Source organism: Lichenostomus cassidix, chromosome Z, assembly GCF_008360975.1.
Source record: "Lichenostomus cassidix isolate B80296 chromosome Z, HeHo_3.0, whole genome shotgun sequence".
In the NCBI taxonomy this organism is placed as follows: domain Eukaryota; kingdom Metazoa; phylum Chordata; class Aves; order Passeriformes; family Meliphagidae; genus Lichenostomus; species Lichenostomus cassidix.
In genome coordinates this window covers 15,798,583-15,817,505 of record NC_139511.1, presented here as the reverse complement: position 1 = coordinate 15,817,505, position 18,923 = coordinate 15,798,583, and the positions used below count along the sequence as shown (strand labels likewise).

The 18,923-nt window shown below is 39.1% G+C and overlaps 1 protein-coding gene across 1 annotated transcript in view; it reads left to right on the top strand.

Moving 5' to 3' along the window:
- RORB (RAR related orphan receptor B) overlaps positions 1-18,923 on the top strand; it is a 139,949-nt gene that overhangs the window by 108,168 nt on the left and 12,858 nt on the right. Inside the window, exons 5-8 of the mRNA XM_085042113.1 lie at positions 12,902-13,023; positions 14,291-14,423; positions 16,479-16,586; positions 17,672-17,782. Of these exons, the coding sequence (XP_084898239.1) occupies positions 12,902-13,023; positions 14,291-14,423; positions 16,479-16,586; positions 17,672-17,782 (474 nt within the window). The remainder of the gene's footprint in view (positions 1-12,901; positions 13,024-14,290; positions 14,424-16,478; positions 16,587-17,671; positions 17,783-18,923) is intronic.

Genomic DNA, 18,923 nt, shown 5'->3' with positions numbered 1-18,923 from the left:
CAATGCCCCTTTTTGACTTCAGAGAATTATTTATCTCTTGCTGGTTCACTTAGAAATAATTTATAATACTTGATTTTTTTTTCTCTCCTGGCTCTAAACTAGCCAGCCGTAAACCCACCACACATTTCCCAGTCTTTCATCCTGTGTTTTCCAGCCACTCTTCCTTTTCTCAATCTCACAAAGCAGGAAAAAGCCCAGAGCACAGGGAGTGCTGTGTAGCAAAGGGCCTGTCTTTGAGCTGACAGCAAGATTCAGAGGCTCTGAGATTTACCTCTCTTCCTTTTGAAATTGAAACTAGGGGTCCTAAATTGCTAGGATTTTATGCAAGTACTGCCGTCTGGCATTAGTGGCACCTCCAGCAGCGAGGTAAGGGTGACAGTGAGAGGCAATGTGGTATAACAAATCAGCTGACTCATCTGGAAGAGATGTACCATAAAATATGTGGATTAGTGCGCAGGCAAATGTTATTTTCAGTGTTTAAAAAGAAACAGAAATGCCTCTTAAAGCTGCTGAGGGTGGTTGGACCATCTGTAGAACTGCAGTCTTTCGGTCAAAGTAGGAAAACTCTAAGCACTGGGATGTGCTGATTTCATGTTAGAGTGTGCTTAAATTTCATTGCAGAATTCTATCTCACTCCAGTGAGATTTAGGAATAAACTCATCTCATGTTAAATAGAAGTTACTGCTTTTAAGGAGAATATATAGAAAAGCTATACTGCATTGGTTCTTGCGGCTGATAGAAATTTCTTTGTACCAACATGTCTAGTGATCTAGTGAACCAGTAAGTATCCCAGATCATGACAGTTCTCTGCCCTGATTATTTTGTAGCTGATAGAAATTTCCAGTCTTAGCTTTCTTTTGGCCTTTACATTCTTAAAAAAAATACATACATTTAAGCACAACCTCACTTGCCAGTTGCCTGATCTTGAGTGCAACCATCTTATTTTTTTCTCATGAATGAGTGTGGGAACTGCTTTCATCCTTGAGTTCCTAGAAGTTGCTGTAAGCTCTCCAAGGAGCAGACTTCTTCACAGGCACTCAGAATGAAAGTAGTCTGTGCAGCTTTTGCCTTACACGTCAACGAAAATCCAGTTCACTTACTCTTTTGGTGTTAATGCTTTGCTTGATTCAAACTCACTTCTTTCCTATGTAGGGCATTTTTTATTAAGATATAGTTGACTGCACATTTCCAAGTCTGAATCTCATTTTCTCTTTCTTATTTTTCTAATCTTTTCAAACCTGTCACATTATGTCTCAGTTTTCATTGATGCTTTGTGACTTCTTTCAGTTTAGAATTGTCTCTTAATTAGCATGCTATGAACCTTCTCTTTCAGATTATTATGAAAATGTTACATGCTTGTAAAACAAGTCCTAAGAATGGTCCCTGCTGCACCTGACTAAAATACTTGCTGCAATTGCATATATTACTTTAGTATTTACATTTGGTTTGCTAGCCAACAGTAAGTTCTCTGAAAAATCCAAGTGACAAGTCTTCATTTCCCTGTCAGTTTGATTCATTTACAAAAATAATGTTTTCTAAGATACTCTATGACATAATTTACACATCATTTACATGCTTTTCTTCACATGTTAATTTATTAGTTTCACCAAAAAGTAATCTAAATGGTTAGAGCTACTTTGATCTTTAACAGTTTTGTGCTTTAATTTGAATGTGAAAGTGTTCTTTTCCATGAACATACATTCATCTGCAGAAGACTTTGTAGTGGAAATGGAGATTGTTCAACTTAACAGTTTTGAAATGCAAAATTTTTTACACAGCAACTGTTTTGACACATAGTATTAGAATGGAACAGCAAGGCAAATATAGCTTATCTTGCATTGTATGCTTACTAGTATCTGTATACTGTTCTGGCAAATAGGTGTGGGAGAAAGACATGCAGACAAATTAAAGTTACATAGGGCTCTGTCACACGTGCTCAGTATTATTAGATTTTTCCAAATGAGGTGAATCGACCAAGATACAACTGCACAGTATCTGATCACTATAAGAAGCAGGCAAGGCAGTGTCTCTTACGGAGGAGAGGGTTAAGTATAACAAAAAGCATTTTCAGATACAGGCACAAATTTCTCATGTAACTGTCAGAGCTTATGATGGAGAAAAGTTGTACAAAATCAGGTGGTTCCCTATTAGGCACAGCCCTCGTCAATATTCCAGTTCCTGTTACTAAAAAAAAAACGCAAAGCATAAATAAATCACTCCAAAGCTCATAAATAAACATACAGGAGCAGAACCTCAGCTTGGCATCAGCTGCATTTCCAGTCCAGATCCCTTTTCTTTAAAGGGGATGTATTTTTGTTCTTAACGCAAGGCATCTTGTTGGACACTTGATACGGATTTGGGTGGGCTGAACACAAAACAGGTCAGATGCAGTGGCCAGATGAGTTAGGCAGGCTCTGTCGCTGCCTGTCCTGCTTTCCATGGCTGTCATGATCCAGCTGTGTCCCATCAGCCAGTGAAGCTTGCCAGCTTGGGAGACACCCATGTCCCGAGGACTGAAGCTTCTAGGGACTTGGCAGCATGGTCCTGTTTCTCCATGACCACTGTGCCGTCTACACATCTGGGAAGGCAGAAATGTCTCATGATGCAATGGGAGCTCAAAGCATGGGGTGAAATCTGTTTGTCATGTCAAAAGCAAGAATTTGTTCATTTGCAGAACAGCTTCCTCCTCACAAAGCAGATCACAGAGATCAGCTGATGGGTGAGAAATTCTTAAGTGAGAAGGGAGCTCCAGTTCCTGATGGCAATGCTTGCTTCCAAGTGTGTTTTTAAATTAGGAGGCATTGAAGGCTTATTGTTAGACTTGGTGAAATTAAAAGACTGTCTTGTTTAAATATATGTTCATAACATTATCTGTCACTGAGCTGAACATTGCATTTTCCTCACTAAATATGCGGCTCCAATCTTTATCTGAAAAAGTTAATGGAAAGGCTTCCCTCCCTAAACGGCAGTTGAAATTACCAACCTGTGATTTCATAAGGATAAGATAAAATTATTAGTGAAGGCTGTTGGGGATAAAACAGATTGGTTAAGGTTCACTGCAGGTCAAACTGAAGGGTGCCTTATAGCTGTGTGTATGTAGGTAGTCAGTAAGACACCTCTACAATGTACAGGAGGTCACATAGCCCACCCTCTACAATTACAGATTAAAGGGTTTCCATGTATTTACATGACATTCTTCAACATCAGGCCTGTATGAAGGTACCCAAAGTCTTGGAGAGCTTTTATTTCTACCAAAATTAAAGTAAGTAATTAGGTTTGATCTTCCCTCTCGCCAGTCCCTCTGTGCCTGCTCTGCTGTGTGTATCTTAGGGTGGGCAATAACTCTCTAAGCCTCATGTGAATTGGAGGAGGCATCACCTGCCTTATGCTGTAATGCACAGCTCTTTTGACCCAGACACATAGACTGAAAAATTGCTGTAAAGGAAAATCTTAAAAACTTCTGAAAGACTGACTCATTATAGGTATGTAAAAGAAAAGTCCTCTTGGTCGCCACAAATGACATTCAGTGCATTTAGTCATAATTTAGCTGGATTCATCCATTCATCTCAGGACCACAGTGAACAACTTTATATTCTGCCAAGTTATTAAACTTCCATGCTGCAATACCATACAAGCAGAAGTTACTTCACTCTGTCTCCTTAAAGGGAGTTCTTCACCTATTTGAAATTCCTCTGCTGAGGATCTGTTTGAAAGCCAGTTCCACACCTTTCTCTTTTCAGCAGAAATCTTCTCATTAACTTCAGAAGAATTTAGTTTATTCCTCCATGTCTATACTGTTCATGGATGTCCACAATACTTAATGTTGCATATGCAATATATAAATATGTATCAGCATCAGACTGATGTCTTTAAAAGTCTGCTGTGCTTTGGTTTTGAAAGCCCTTCTCTTTGCAAAAGCACTTCTCTAATGTGATAAGCATTTCTTATCATTGTTCCCTTATACCCTTCTCTTTATCTCCAAGGTTTGTTAACAGACAGCTTACTTAACATGTGCTGGTCAATTAGGAGGTATTTAAAGGGACACTCTAAATCACATTCAAAATGCAATGAGCTCTCCAATTAAAGCACATACCTTAGGTGACTATAGCATATACATTTACATTCCCTTTACAAAGCCACCACCCACCCCGCAGTGAAACAGAAATGATGTTTTTGTAGTCCTGTGTAATGTTCTTTCACTTGTTTTTCTAGGCCATGATTTAATATTGCTCCTACCAATGTGACAGTCAAAATTTACAGGGTGCTGTCTACACCCTGGCAGCTGTATTTAAGAGAAGCAATGTTGCCATCTAGTGAGCATTTAAAATATGCAACATGTGCATTTCTGTGCACACACCATCAGGACACTGTACCTTACCATCATTATCTTTTTAAAGATGACAGTCAGAATACATTAGTATTTCAATTTTCTGCTCATTTCAGTTCATGTGACAAAACTTAGAACTTCAGCTTGTTTTACAAATGAACTAAAAATATGCATAGAATGGTAATAAAACCAAAGTTATCTGTAGCCTACATTTTTAACACATCATAATATAGGTCTTTAATTTGAGCAGATCTCTAATTCTTTAAAGTATATAAAATTACTCCTTTTCTCCAAAGACAAGAGTATTTCCTTTCATGACCAAATATGACAAAATCTGTTCATTCTACTGAGAATCCAAAAAAAGAAATCAACCATTTGTAGCAGTCAAAATATGTAAAATACTGTATCATATATCCCATATATTACCATATATCATGGCAATCTCTTCAGCAATAACATTGTGCTGTGAATATTGTCAGATTAGAAATCACACAAAGATCAATGTGAATCTAGTGCTGTGATGAGTGCTAAGGCATGCTGTAGCTGCCAGTTGTAAGAATAGACTTCTGGCTGGTTCCCTGTCATCTGCTTTGGAGCAGCATCGTCACTAGCAGAAGAAATGTATTTCTGCAAGAAGTGCTCAAAAAAACAGACTGGAGCAGGTACCAGAGCACAGAAGGCCTGGAATGTGTGCAGGAGCCCCCCAAGAGGCAAACTGCAGGTGAGGCTCAAGAGTTCAAGGCAATGATGCTGTAGGAATTACTGTGGTGTATGGAAGGGGCCTACTATCTGCCAAAATTGCCATGGTTTGAATTAGTGGTTACTTGTTGCTTTCTCCCTCATCTGAGTAATGCCTTCATGGATTTAGTGTCAGCTTTTCCTGTGCATGTTTTTGTCTGGTGTTTCTGGGCAGTGAGCACCTACAGCATGCATGTTTACCTTGTGCTTTCTGAGAGCGTAACCTGGGGTCCGTGTTGTATTTCTTTGTCATCCTGGACAGCACTGATTGATCATTCCTTAATCCTAAGGCGCCACGAAGGCATCAGAAGTTTGGGTTTACAGTTTTTTTTCTTTCCCAATACACATGCAACATCCTAAGTTTGCCTTTCCAAGGCTACAGTCCAGTTTTTCACACTGTGTGCCTTTGTCTGGCAGATTTCATCACTCACTTCAGGCCTTTCACTACTTTCCACTTTGTTCCTGAGAATAAGGTACTTCTGCTTGTTTACATTTTGTGGTGCTGTTTCCAGCATCGTAGGTAATGATGTCTTTCTTCAGTCCATTCAGCTTTTAATAGTTCATTTCACAGAACAGCAACAAGACTTCTATACAAGAGTGAAAACTTATGAAAAAAAATTCAAGTGAAATGCATGAGAGAGGAACATAGATGTGTTTAGTGGAAGAATTCAATGTGACAAGACATAGGGCTCGGACAAATGTTGAAACTGATTTTCAGAATGCAGATTTTAGAGTGCAGTAATCTTTGAGGAATGGAAGTCACATGTCAGTGGGAATCATTAATACAAGATATTAAGGCATGGAGCCCTGTCTTGTGTTCCTTTCTGACTGCATGGATGGTTTTTCTTTTGATCAGTGAAGTATCTGGTATTGCTTTCAATAACCAAATTATTCCACTTTCTGACTATACACTAACATCACTTCCATCCAACTCATTTGCTGCCACACTGCAGGAAAATAGAACCATTGTAGAATGTTTTGTCATGACTTTTTAACATGTTTCTATAGATAAATTGCTTAAAATCTTTATGAAAAGCTAGTTTGAAGACTGTGACAGTGAAACAAGTGCTAAAAAATATTTTAACTTCTCAGCTTTTTGCAGGCTATGACAGTGCAAACCCTTACAAACCTGGTTTAACACCGGTAATATTCCAATTATTCCATACATATTTCTCAGTTTAATAGAGACCAGTGTCCACTTCAAGTAATGTTTGCTTAATTGTAAAAAATTAAACCCCTTCCTTGTTTCAGAACAGTCTCAATTTTAATACAAAGATCTCTTTGTGTAACGTATGCTGCTAGAAGAAGCTAAGAAGGAGCTCATCTCAATAAATTTGTGATAATTATACGGTGCCTTTAGAGTCCATTTGAACTCTAGCTATTTCCTTGGTTAGTGTTTTTGCTGCCAGTTAAATTATTTCTAATTTTTACAAAATTGGCTGAGTCCCAGGAGAAGTTTTACTAAGTAGAGACCATTAAGCATTTATAGAAATCCTCTAGGATCTAACAGAATTCTGGGTCCATCCTCTAGCTTCCTTAAGATAAGGACTTCATTCCGTTATATTGTCATTTCTATTAATTTATTAGCATTTTTAGAAAGGCAAATGAAGCACTGATTTATTTTGAAAGAGAGAGAGGAAATAGAGAATTCACACACATAACATATACTCTTCGTGCAATCAATCTGTTCATGACGTTAAGCAGTCAATAACTTAAACATAAAGAAAGGTTGTTCCCAAACTAAATTCTAGAACTTCTAGTCTTACATGAGTGTTTTTATGTTTCATACTATATTCCTAGGCTGCATATCATGTCGTGTTACAAATTTATTAAGCAAATAGGCGTTATGAAACTTGCTAGTATTTCAAAGAGAAATAGTTTTTGCACTATTGGCATTGAGAATGCCATGGACAGATGAAAACTTGAATGAACTTTTTGCAAGCACTTTTAGGAAAAAAATGTTTCTGTTCTTCTGCAAGAAAAAAAATCTGACTTTTCATCCCGTTCATTTTAAAAAATTGAGACCCATTATTCATGTTTAACAGCAACCACAGGAGATATTTTTTGCTTTATTCCCTGTGTCACTGCCTCTACAACTGTCAAAGAATTTTCTGAGAATAATCTATTTAATGAAACCAGTTTTCAAAAATTTTCATTATCTAGTCACAGTACTCATGAATTATCATACGAGAGTGTTGATCCAGTGCTCAAGTTTTTGGGTCCTAGAACAGAGATTTTATTTAGAATGCCCAGCTGGAGTTTTCGTAGTTGTACAATTCGATATGTATGCTTACAGCAGTCAGCCAAAGCTGTGATGTTGCTGCAGCATTAATTCAAAGTGGATTCCTGCAAGAGCTCAACTTAGGATATAAGCTGAGCTCTTAGCTACCCAACTGGATCCTAAGGGTAAGTGGCAAATTAAAAATTCATTATGCATTTTAATTGAAGAAGATTATCAGTGTTTTAGGAGGCACACTTCAAAGATTTTCAGTTCCCTGTGCAAAAGAAGGGAATGCTGAGGAAAAACTAGAGTCTCTCCTGAGAAAAGAGAGACAAATGAAAGAACTAAGGAGCCTGTAGGAAACAAATGCTGCTGTGGATAATTTCAACTTAGCAGGCCAAATTCACAGCTGGTGACTGTTGTGTGCACTCCCTGGATTACATCCATCCCTACCAGCATTGTACTTGACCTCAAGTTGGAGTTTTTCCTCAGTATTGTTGTTGGAGATCTCTGAATATTGCAACAAAGTTCCTGAAAAAGGCAGGACTGATTTACCAGCTGATGGTAGACCTCTGTGGGTCTGTGCTATGCTGATTTTGATTGGTAGTAGGTAGGTTGCAGTGTTCAGTTTTCTGTATGTACTTGTATTTAAGCAGTTCCTACTCCACTGATGCAATAAATGTTTGAGCAATTGTAGTCTTTGCAGAGTGCCTTTTGTGAGGTAACTCTTGAAATCTAAAATAAAAAAGTACAGTAGGAGGAAAAGAAAAAAAAGAGCCTGGCAGAGCAAGCAAACTGATAACAGAAAGGGTCATTTACTGTTCTGGAAGTGAGGAGCTGTAGTCCCAAGTTCATGCACTGTTGCTCTTCTCTTGCAACGTATGCTTTTGGCCTGTTTTGCAGATGAAATAGGGCTTTTACAGTCTTTCTGTCTCCCCAGTCCTTCTGCTAGGGCTGGATTCTTTAGCTACTCTCCAGCTCCCATGAAATGAAGCAGCAGTCTCAGACACTTGAGTTTCATGCAAGTTCTGGAGAAGAGATTACTCAGTAGGCAAAGGAGACAGACAAGTTTAGGGAAAGGTAGGAGCTGCAGCCCAGTTCCGTGTTCACCCCAGAAGGCAGTGGCTGATGACCAGTCCAACTGAGCTGACCAGTCCCTCATGCACAGACATGATGCCTTTTGCCCACCCAGACACTGGAGATTGAAGGTCAGAGGGGGAAAATAGCAAGTGATATTGGATGTATTTGTAGGGATCCAGGTTTGTTGCACTAACTTCACTGCACAGCTTACTTCATTGGGCAATCCTCACAGAATCAAGTCTTTTGGTTCCGTCCTCTGTTTCAGGTAGGCCAGCCAAATGTAAAAGCTGTTTCTTTTCCTGAAGCAGCATTGATCTCTCGTGGTCCTCTTTGTCTTCCTGATGTACAATTTTCAGCTTCTTCTGGACATCTCCTACTGTGCATTATTATTTTTTTTTTAACTGCTGCATTGCAAAATCCCACTTGAGTCACCTGTCCATCTGTCTGGATCTCTCACAGCCTCACCAGACCTTGCCACAGGCAGGGCAGAACCCCTGAGGCCAGCCTGACCTCTCAGGTTTTTGCTCTCCAGCCATGCCAACAAGCACCATCTGGATTTCCTTGTCATCTCCCAGAACAGATGAGTCTCTGCAGTTAGAATAGAGGGCCATTATAGAAAGCCAGTCAGATAGATGCAAGACAGTAATGAAACGTAAGTGGATATTCCATGATGTGTTTTGTTTGAGCGTTTCTGAGTTTTGAAATCCTCATATTGCTTACAATTATTGACAGTGTCCTTGATTGAATATATTGTTTCTGGTTTATCTCTCTAGAAACAAATCCTTTTTTCTAGATTTTATTTGTTTTAATGAAGTAGAACGTTTGTAGAAAAAGTGTCTGCTTTTCAAGAAAAGATTTCAAGGTACCAATACTAAGAAATGCTCAAATTTAGAATCGAAGCTGTCTAATGGGTATGCTTCCACATCCCTGTGTATGCCAGAGTTTGCACACTTGGAACAGTATTTTCTGTGGACCATGTTCCCCAGACAGAGTCAATCTGCCAGATGTGATGTGATTTTCAAATACTCTGTGCTATCATGTAATATCAACTAATTGTGATAGGAGATTTAGCCCTGATGTAATAAACCCAGTGTGCAGGCAAAAGAGGAGTAAAGCACCTAGTCTACATTTGTGTTTACTTACTGTGGGAGATAAGCTTTACAAATCCTGCAGTTTAGACTGGTGGTGAACTGTCATGCAGGCTCAGGAATTGTTTCTGTTAGCATTACTAATTTTCACTCAACAGTTGGAGCAGTCAGTGCTTAAAAAATAAAACACTGCAGACTTTGATTCTCACATCTGTGTGGCCAGAATCATCTCTTTTTTTTTCCTTTTCATACAGCAAACCTGCTGTAACTTACGTAAAATGGAAACTGACAAGATTCCAAGCAGAAATGCAGTTCACAGTTAAGTCACAAGAATGAAGTTGTCTTTTGTAGTCTTTGGAGTCCACCCAAACAGAATTTCTAGTTGTTATCCAGTGAAAGGGAATCCTTGAAATCTATGGCCCAAAATTTTTGAAAATAAAATAAACTAAAAGTCAAAACTTGATATGTGAAGTAATCATAGTGGACTCTTCTACGGAGAGAAGTGGAGAGGAGTGGAGAAGAGGGGGAACATAGCAATTAGCTTTATCACCCCAGCAGGGTACCTCCCCAGGCTTTAGGCCTCTGTATCAAGGCAGTATCTCTCTTCCTGTTGTGTGTAGATGTTTGCTTTCTTTCCTCATTGTCCATTTCTTTCAAGTTCTACTAAAAGAACTAATCTCTTGAATTTGGTAGTCAGCATGTTTCAGAGCTGCCAGGTCTTACAGAAATTTGTGTATTTTAGGTACAGCATAGTACCTGTGATAGGACAGGTTTACATCAGATGTCAGTATATTATTCCCAGTGGTTAGGGAATATCAGTGTGCTTGAGACATGCCAAGATGTGTACTGACTGCAACTTCATTAGCAAAAAGGTGCTGAAATATGAAAATGTTGGGGGCAAAAAAAGGGTATGGTCTGTGAAACCCTTTGAAAGTGATGTTCTTTGGGCTGCGTGCATTGGATCTTCTGTTGCTAGACCATCTGCGAAGCCAAGACAAGTTTCTACTTCTTTCACTTTTTCCATCATGTCAGCTCTGCCGCCCAGTGTGTGCTGTATTTGCATAAAGCTCCTTCCAGGCATTCCAGTGTGGAATGCAGGCAAGCAGCCTCCTTGCTGAATGAGCAGTTCCCTTCTCCTCAGAGAGCCAGTGTACCCTTTCCTCACACACTCAGCCCTGCCTAGCCTGCGGCACCAGAGTTTCAAGTCTGTCTTGCACCTGATTCCTCTTTGGATGTCAGCATTCAGAGCTGCTGCTTGCTGCGATTGCCCCAGGCCTTTGCACATCTAAATGGGTTTTAATGTCAGCTCAACATAAGCGTAAGTATGTAAGGAAAAGATGCATGGGGTAAAACACAGGATGCCAACCCTACAAGGCCCTGGAGAGTTTCTCAGCTCTTCGTTCCTAAGATAATAAATATAGAAAATAAATATATAAATGCTAGGAAAAGGAGTGGAGCTGAGAAGTTTTTCAGTAATGTAAAACTGCTAGTCAAATGTATTTTGAAGTCAGTGAAATCAAAGGTCTTGTTTTCAGATTGTTGGCATCAGGTCACCTTACCTGATTAGAAATCTGTCTATATGGTGATGCATTTATTATAAGTAAGATGCCCATTTATCTTCAATATTTTTATTATAAAATGCAACAGCTTATCATCACAGATTAAGACTTGCATCTAACCTTCCACAACAGAAGAATGGGTAGATGACTGTACTAACTAATACACATTCTTAGTTATCTTTTGGCCTGAGACAATTCTTCCATCAGAAAACCCAAAGATAATTTTGACCTACAAAGGGATACCTGTCAAATTCAGTTAAGCAGGTTTTACTTTTCCTATACAAACCTGCAACTTTTTTATCTTCAACACCTTTTCATTGAGTCTGTTTATTGACTGTGAGAGTAGCACAGGCAGCTGTCCTTCAAGTAATATTCCTCTAGCATTGTTTACAGGGAGCATATACTTTTGCATCCTTTTTTCAGCTTTCCTTCTTGCTGGTGTTAACAAATTCAGTCAGAATTTAGAAGCAGTCTTGTTTTGGAAGTCCAGGCTCCAGATCCCTTCACTCTATGCAAACTGTTGAGGATCTGAACAAGCAAATTATGAATACCTAGTTCTTTCTACTTCCCACGTTCAGGTTTGACTAATGCATTGTCAGTGTCCTTTCCCTATTTTGACAAATGTTTTCTGTGCAATGCCAGTTCTGCCACAAGTGCTTCAGTTCACTTCTGTGGCTTCAACTTTGTTCATTTCGTTGAAAGTTATTTGGCTTAAGCAAAGTTTGCGTGCTGAAGCACTGAGCTTCTTTAGTCATGTAGGTCCCAAAGTCGCAAAATAGGAAATCATCAGTTCTCTGTAATGTGTTTTATGACATTTCAACTACTAATGCTAATGAATTCATGTTGGAAGTTTTTGTGAAAATCTTTTTAATCCACTCAAATTGCTCTAAGGGCAAAGGTCTACTTTAAAATATTTCTCTTAAGAAATTTACTCATAGTATCAGTGGGTTTCCAGAGCAACACTGAATGCTTCCCTTTCTGCTTGCATCCTGCATTCCATTTTGTGAAGTAGTTTCTAAGGCTGCAATTTCAGGGTAACTTTGAGATAGCTTAGTGCTGTGTGAGAGATCTGTGTCTTCCATCTCTTCTAAACCCCAGGATACTAGTTCCAGTATCACTTTCATCCCTTGCTAAAACCAGTCTCCATGTTCTTGTTCATCAGATTCAATCACAAATTGATCCAGCTTAAAATTAACTTGAGAAAAAAGAGACCTGTTTCCTCTTGTTTTCCGAGTCACCCCAAGGTAATGAAAATGTTCGTGTCAAGTTCAAGCAGTCAGTCAATTTCTGAGAGACCTGGCAGCTCTGAAACATGCTGACCACTGAGCTCAGCAGATTAGTTCTTAGTAGAACTAAAAGGAAATAGACAATGAGGAAAGCAAGCAGACATGTACAAACACGAGGAGGCAAGATACCACCTTGATGCAGATGCCTTTTGGTTGTGGCCTAAAGCCCGAGGAGGTACCCTGCCAGAGGGATAATCAACAGCAGTGTTCTCCCTCTTCTCCAGGCTAGAAGAGTCTACCAGTTACTGCATAGGCTTGGGGCAGACAAAAGCAGTTGGGTAAACAGGGTCTCCAAATGAAATATTTTAAACATACTAAATCACTTTCAGAATGATGATTCTGTATAGTTTCACAAAAATCATTGTTATTTTAATCTGCAGATCCACTGTTTATCAAGATCATTTGGCTTTGGGTTGAATACTGAAACATTTTGCAACCATCATCTTGAGAAATAAAAACAAATGAGAAAGGTAGCATTGAAAAGAAAAGATTAATTTCCTTAAATGTGCGTTTTCCAACAGCTTCAATGTTGTCAAAATTTTGCTGTTGCAGATCACTGCTCACTGTTTCATGCAAGCTGTTTTTTATTCTCCTTTTCACAGATCGAATTGCACAGAATATCATTAAATCTCATTTGGAGACATGTCAGTATACAATGGAGGAATTACATCAGCTAGCATGGCAGACCCACACATATGAAGAAATAAAGGTTTACCAGAGCAAGGTACAATCCTGTAATACGCTTTTACTTCTGCTTGAAATTGTTAACAGAGTGATTTATTTGGCAAGAAAACACTGATAAGTTTCGTATAGGCCAAAATGCAGTTTTAAGTATCTTTGAAGAGCTGGTTACTGAAAACGAGGCAGTGACACTTCATAAAAAGAAGCTGCAGCTTTCCAGCATGTTGGGATGTTTGCTAATGTTAAAGCTTAGGTATGGTAATGGAATTCAGTTTTCTGTGCTTGTTATCCCAGATTAACCCTCATGCACAAATTCAGTTGATTTCAATGTGATTGTGATTGGATCCTCTGTTGTAAGGATTTTAAGAAAATAATGCAATATAACTTTGTTTCCTTACAATTTTTAAAACACATCTGCTTTTTATCCGTATAACAAATACTTGTCACTTACAACAATAGACAGCAACAAACTGAAAGTAATCCTTAAACTGAAGCTGTTCAATATTGGGTGGAAAAATTATCTCATTACACTACATTTTTGTTCTGCTTCTGTGATTCTCAGGTCAAATTCAGTCTATTTTCCACTGGCACCTCTTCAGATGTAGTCCAGTCAACAGAAACCTCTGTGCCTCTTGCACCAGCTTCATTAGCAATGAGCCTTCAGTCAGACTTCAGTTGGCACATTAGCTGGTCATGTAAGAGACAGGAGAGACGTCAGCTTGTTCTCTGAAATCTGAGGGGCTGTGCAGTATTAGCAGGAGCAAAAACACCACAGCTTGCAGAGCTGTGGCGTGAAACCAAGAACATCCAAATACATTTACACACATGTGTGTGCAAGGCAAATGATTATCAAAAGTGAATTTTTTTATGTAATCTGTGTTCAGATTTCAATGATGCTTTAATTATATAATATTTTAAGTTTCAAACTAGGACAAATACCCTATTGAATAAGTTAATAGCATTGTGCCACTTCTTACCTGAGAGTAGAGTGGGATGTGTACATTTTTTGTGCCGCTATTAGTCTGTCCTGCACAAAAAGCAACATTAGAACCACATTTTAACACTGGGCAGTTCATTCCGTTCCTTTGAAGAGGCAATGCCAGAGATCTGATGACTGGGGCAGTGGATTGTGAAAACAGCCTTCTGATGAGAAGTGTTGGGTACCTAGAGAAGAGATGCTGCTAGCTCTGCCTGGGTATGGGGATGGAGTGTGGGGAGTCCACCTGTCTGCAAGGCCACCTGAAGAACTTAATGCTCTGATGTACCTGCTTGCTCACCACTTTGCTTTTCCATGTGTGTTTTCCCGGAAGACGAGAGAAGCGCTGTGGCAGCAGTGTGCCATTCAGATCACCCATGCTATCCAGTATGTGGTGGAGTTTGCAAAGCGCATAACAGGCTTCATGGAGCTCTGCCAGAATGACCAAATTCTCCTTCTTAAGTCAGGTGGGTAAACACCAGAGGCTTGAGACTGGTTTAGCACCCAGCACTGTATAGAAATGTGCTCTCCTGTCTTTTTTTGCAAATCATTTCAATTTTGAAAGAGCCCTAATTTCAGTCTGTTTCATTAGGTACATTAACCTTTCTGTATTTTTCCACATTAATCATGTTACTGCCTTCTGATCCCCTTTCCTCTACAGTTGGTTGTGGTTATTAAGTACACACAGACACACACAACCATTGCAAAAACTGCTGTCTCCAACCTGACATGTGGTGGAAGGAGCCTGCAAATTGAGCTGGTCGAATCAGTCACCTGCCACCCTGTAAAATCCCGACTTGTCATTAATGAAACGAACGCAGGCTCACTGGGGCCTGTCTCTGTGGTCATCTTTAATCTTTTTAATGAGACTACAGAAATACTCTACAGCCAATGCACAGGAGGGAAAATTCCTGCTGGTGCCAGTTGGTTTCAGAATAAATGAGAGCAGATTATGGCAGTGTGCTCCAGCCATGCTCTCTGTGCATGCCGGGTTTGCATGTGTGTGTGCATAAGGGCAAGGGGAAAAGGCTTTCCTTTCTTGTCAAGGGGACTTGGTAATTTCTGTCCTCTGAAAGAGTCATGACAAGATTTATCGTGACTGTGCAGTAACACTGCCAAGCCCAGGAGGACAAAATGGTATGACTAAGTGAACCACAAGAACCTCAACTGATAATTAACTACATTTACCCTGTCATATCACTTCCTTGCTCCCTCCGTGTATAAAAGGTAGGATGTGTGTGAGGCAGCTTCTTAAAAGTTAAGAAGTGCTTCTGTTTGAAGAGAGATCTCTTCACTAAAGCTGAAAGCCTGTGTGATTCCTCACTCCATGCTCAGAAATCACAGAATATTCTGAGTTGGAAGGGACCCACAGGGATCATCGAGTCCAGCTTTTCAGTGAATGGCCCATGGAGGGATCAAACCCACAGAACTGGCATTTTGAGCACCATGACTGTCTCAGTGTGGGACTGGGCTCTGATGATGGGCACAGGTTCAGGGTGATACAGAGACACAGGGGACACACATGCGACCTGTTGGGAAAAGGGAATTACAGCACAAAAACTGTTCTTTTTAATCTCATACTAATTCTGAAAATTCTGCAGATACCAGTGCACCCCTAGGAAACTTCCTTCTTTTGACTGGCAACACAACACACCTGCACCTTCAGGAAAATACTTATTTGACACTACTGTTGGAAAACATTGTTAAGCTATAGCATGTAAAAATATGTAAGGTTTTATTTTCTCTTTTGCTGCTAATGCTGCCCAGGAGTTAGAAAATGAGGACTTTTGTCTCAAAAGCATGTTTGCAGAAGAATCTCAGATTCTGAGTTCATCTTACAGGAGATCTGGATTTAGTTAAGGGATCTTAACATTTTTCCTTCCACTTCTCCAACTGCATATTTTTGCTGTTAGGAAATAACATGCAAAGATAAGGAGTAAAAAAAAAAAAAGCATTCCTTTCACTATTCAAAAACCAGTAAAAAAGAGAAACAAAACAAGAATTAAAACCTCTTTTAGGGGTGCTCTTGACAGCACTTTAACTTTTATTTTCTCTCTAAAAACACTTTGTGATGTTTTCCCTCTCTGGCCAAAATAGGCTGGGATTTTATATGCCTTGAGTAAAGCTGCTTTTTATTGAAAAAAAAGAAAATAGTTTAATTATTAAAAAGGAGTTTCAATAAATGTCTAATATTCAGGCTAAAGTATTTCAAACTGAAATTATTTGCCCGAGGTCTAAATGCAGATTGAGTCCAGGCTGCTAATTTTCTGCAGAGGATGAAAAAGTCAACCTAAAGGAAAGGTGGTTAGACTGGACCAGAAATGCACCTTTCTATACTCAAAGCAGACAGAAGTATTTTTTCTCTTATTCTTAGGCATGTAATCTAGATGTCTTCAAAGAGTGTCTGTCCTTTCTGATGTTTTTAATGGACTTATGGCTTCCTAAATACCTTCTTGAGATTTCCTGTGCTCTGATGTTGGGCAGTAATATCTGGTACCTTTGCTTTTCTTTGTGTTTGATAGGCTGCTTGGAAGTGGTTTTGGTGAGAATGTGCCGTGCCTTCAACCCACTTAACAATACTGTTCTGTTTGAAGGAAAGTATGGAGGGATGCAAATGTTTAAAGCTTTGGGTATGTTGCTCTTCTTTTCAACCAATTGCATTGAGCCACACAGAAAAAATTTGTCTTTACAAAAATAGTGATCCACAATGAAAATTTTCACTAAATGTTGAATCCCTGAGTCTCCAAATCTCTAGGCTGGAAGAGAAAAAGAAAAAAAAGATGACTCCATTAGTTGCTAGCAAGAATAGGTGTTTTTCTCTAATAAAAAAAGAGCAGCAATAGGGTTTTTTGTAATAGATTTCTTGCCATCTGAAGTTTTGATAAACCATGAGTTTATGGCAGAGGCCTTTATCTTCACTGTTCAGTTACACTTGATACATCAAATGCCTCCCACTAATTGTGTCCTGCAGAAGACAATTTTAACCCCAGCAATGAGGAGACTAGAATAACTGGTACAAAATACTGACAAGGACTTAAAATACTGGTTTGCCTAAAACTGTTAAGTAAACTCATTTAAATTTGTGTATTGAAAAAATTACTTTGTTTCTCAACATGATGGTGAGTGCTGTCTGATATGTTCATAGTGAAATGTTTGTGTTTTGCCCATCCATCAGACTGATATTATCAGAAATTGACTGAGGACCAAACTCAGAGAGATATATCATTCAAATATGTATATTTATCATATAGATATATATCTTTCTTAGTGTGTATCATTAACATAATACTTCTTCACAAGTTTAAAGCATTTATGAATGGGATTTGTTTTTTTCTTTATGATGTTTTTGCAAATTTTCATAAGTATTAGTACTGTTAATTAGTAAAATTATATATGAAAGTTATTTAGGGATAGTCCTTCATCCTCCTTAGATTCAATATCTGTTTGGAAATAGGAATTCTTTCCTCAGTGTGAAAAGAGCACTCTTTTCTAAGATGTCAGTGCAATTTTTGTACTTGATCCTAGTTCTTGATAACTTTTTCACTTCAGTGTATGTATTACTGCCATTTTCAGGTTAGGTGGAATTTTAGTAGTTAATAAAAAACACTTGCTTTAGCAGTACAGAAATTGAGTCACAAGTTTTTCTGACTGCAAAACAACCCCAGTAGTTAAAGAGCTGATTTCTAGCATTGGTTTTGTCCTCTTTGGTCTGCAGGTTCTGATGATCTGGTAAATGAAGCGTTTGACTTTGCAAAGAATTTATGTTCCTTACAGCTGACTGAGGAGGAGATTGCCTTGTTTTCATCTGCTGTTCTGATATCACCAGGTAATTTTTCATTCCAAACACCACGCTGATTTTTTTTCCTCTTTATCCATCTCTTTCTACATACTTACCTATCTGTTTAGGCTGTATCAAATAATGTTAAGCAATGTATTAAGCAGTGGAAGAATACATGAATTACCCAAATGTACTTCACTCTCTCTTTGGTAGGCCATGAGGAATTACATGCACTGGAAGTAGATGCAAAGTGTAACATGGAGCAGGATTGTGCTGAAAAGCAGTGCAGGCTGGCCTTCTTCCAGACCACATAAACAGAAGCATGTTACTCAGGAGGTGCAAGTTCCTCCTAGCCTTTTCAGGGAGCACAAAACTGAGCCAGCCTGAGTAGGTTATATAGTCTGTAACTATGATGGGCTGTTTCTGTGAGAATGAGAGCATAAGCAGTAAAAATTGGTGTGCAGTCCTGTCTGAACTTAGTTCCAGGTGAGAGGTAGTGAGTCGAAGAGCAACATACTCCTTTTCATGTATTCAGATATCATGGCTCTGCACAGGCAAGCATGCATTTAAGTAAGTAATGTCTGGCTGACCACAGAGGAGACTTCTGTGATTAAATTGACTCAGAAGGTGTACCTAGTAAACTGGCTCACACTTTAGTGTGGGATTTTTAAATATGCCTCAGGGAATGCAGACACAGTTTTATCTAAGGGTAACCTCTTGAAAAGCCTTATAAAAAGCCCCACTACTAATTATTTTTCCAGCTTTTTCTGCTAACGACTTCTTCTAGGTCACTTTGTCCTTTTCGGTGGAGATCATGTTAGTCAGAATTAGACTATCACAGATGGTGTCAGCACATTTATTCATATCATTAATGACACCAGCTGAAAAGACTACTCCTTTTGTTTTCACTTTGAGCAGTTCTTGCCATCATCTGCTCAGAGATGAAATAGTTGATCCAGTGGCTCTTCATGGTGGTAGGCCAAAATACTGCAAATACAACTTCCCAAACATCAACCATTTCCACCTTAGAGGTGTCCCAGCTGTGTGTAGGGATGAGAGGTGCTTCTCCATTATCCCCCAGATGTCCCCACTTTCTCTGGGACAGCAGCCTGGCAATGTTCTGATGGGTCTCTGCCCATCATTCCTTCCTCAGTCTGAAAAGACCAAAGCTGGGAGGGTGACAGGGGGT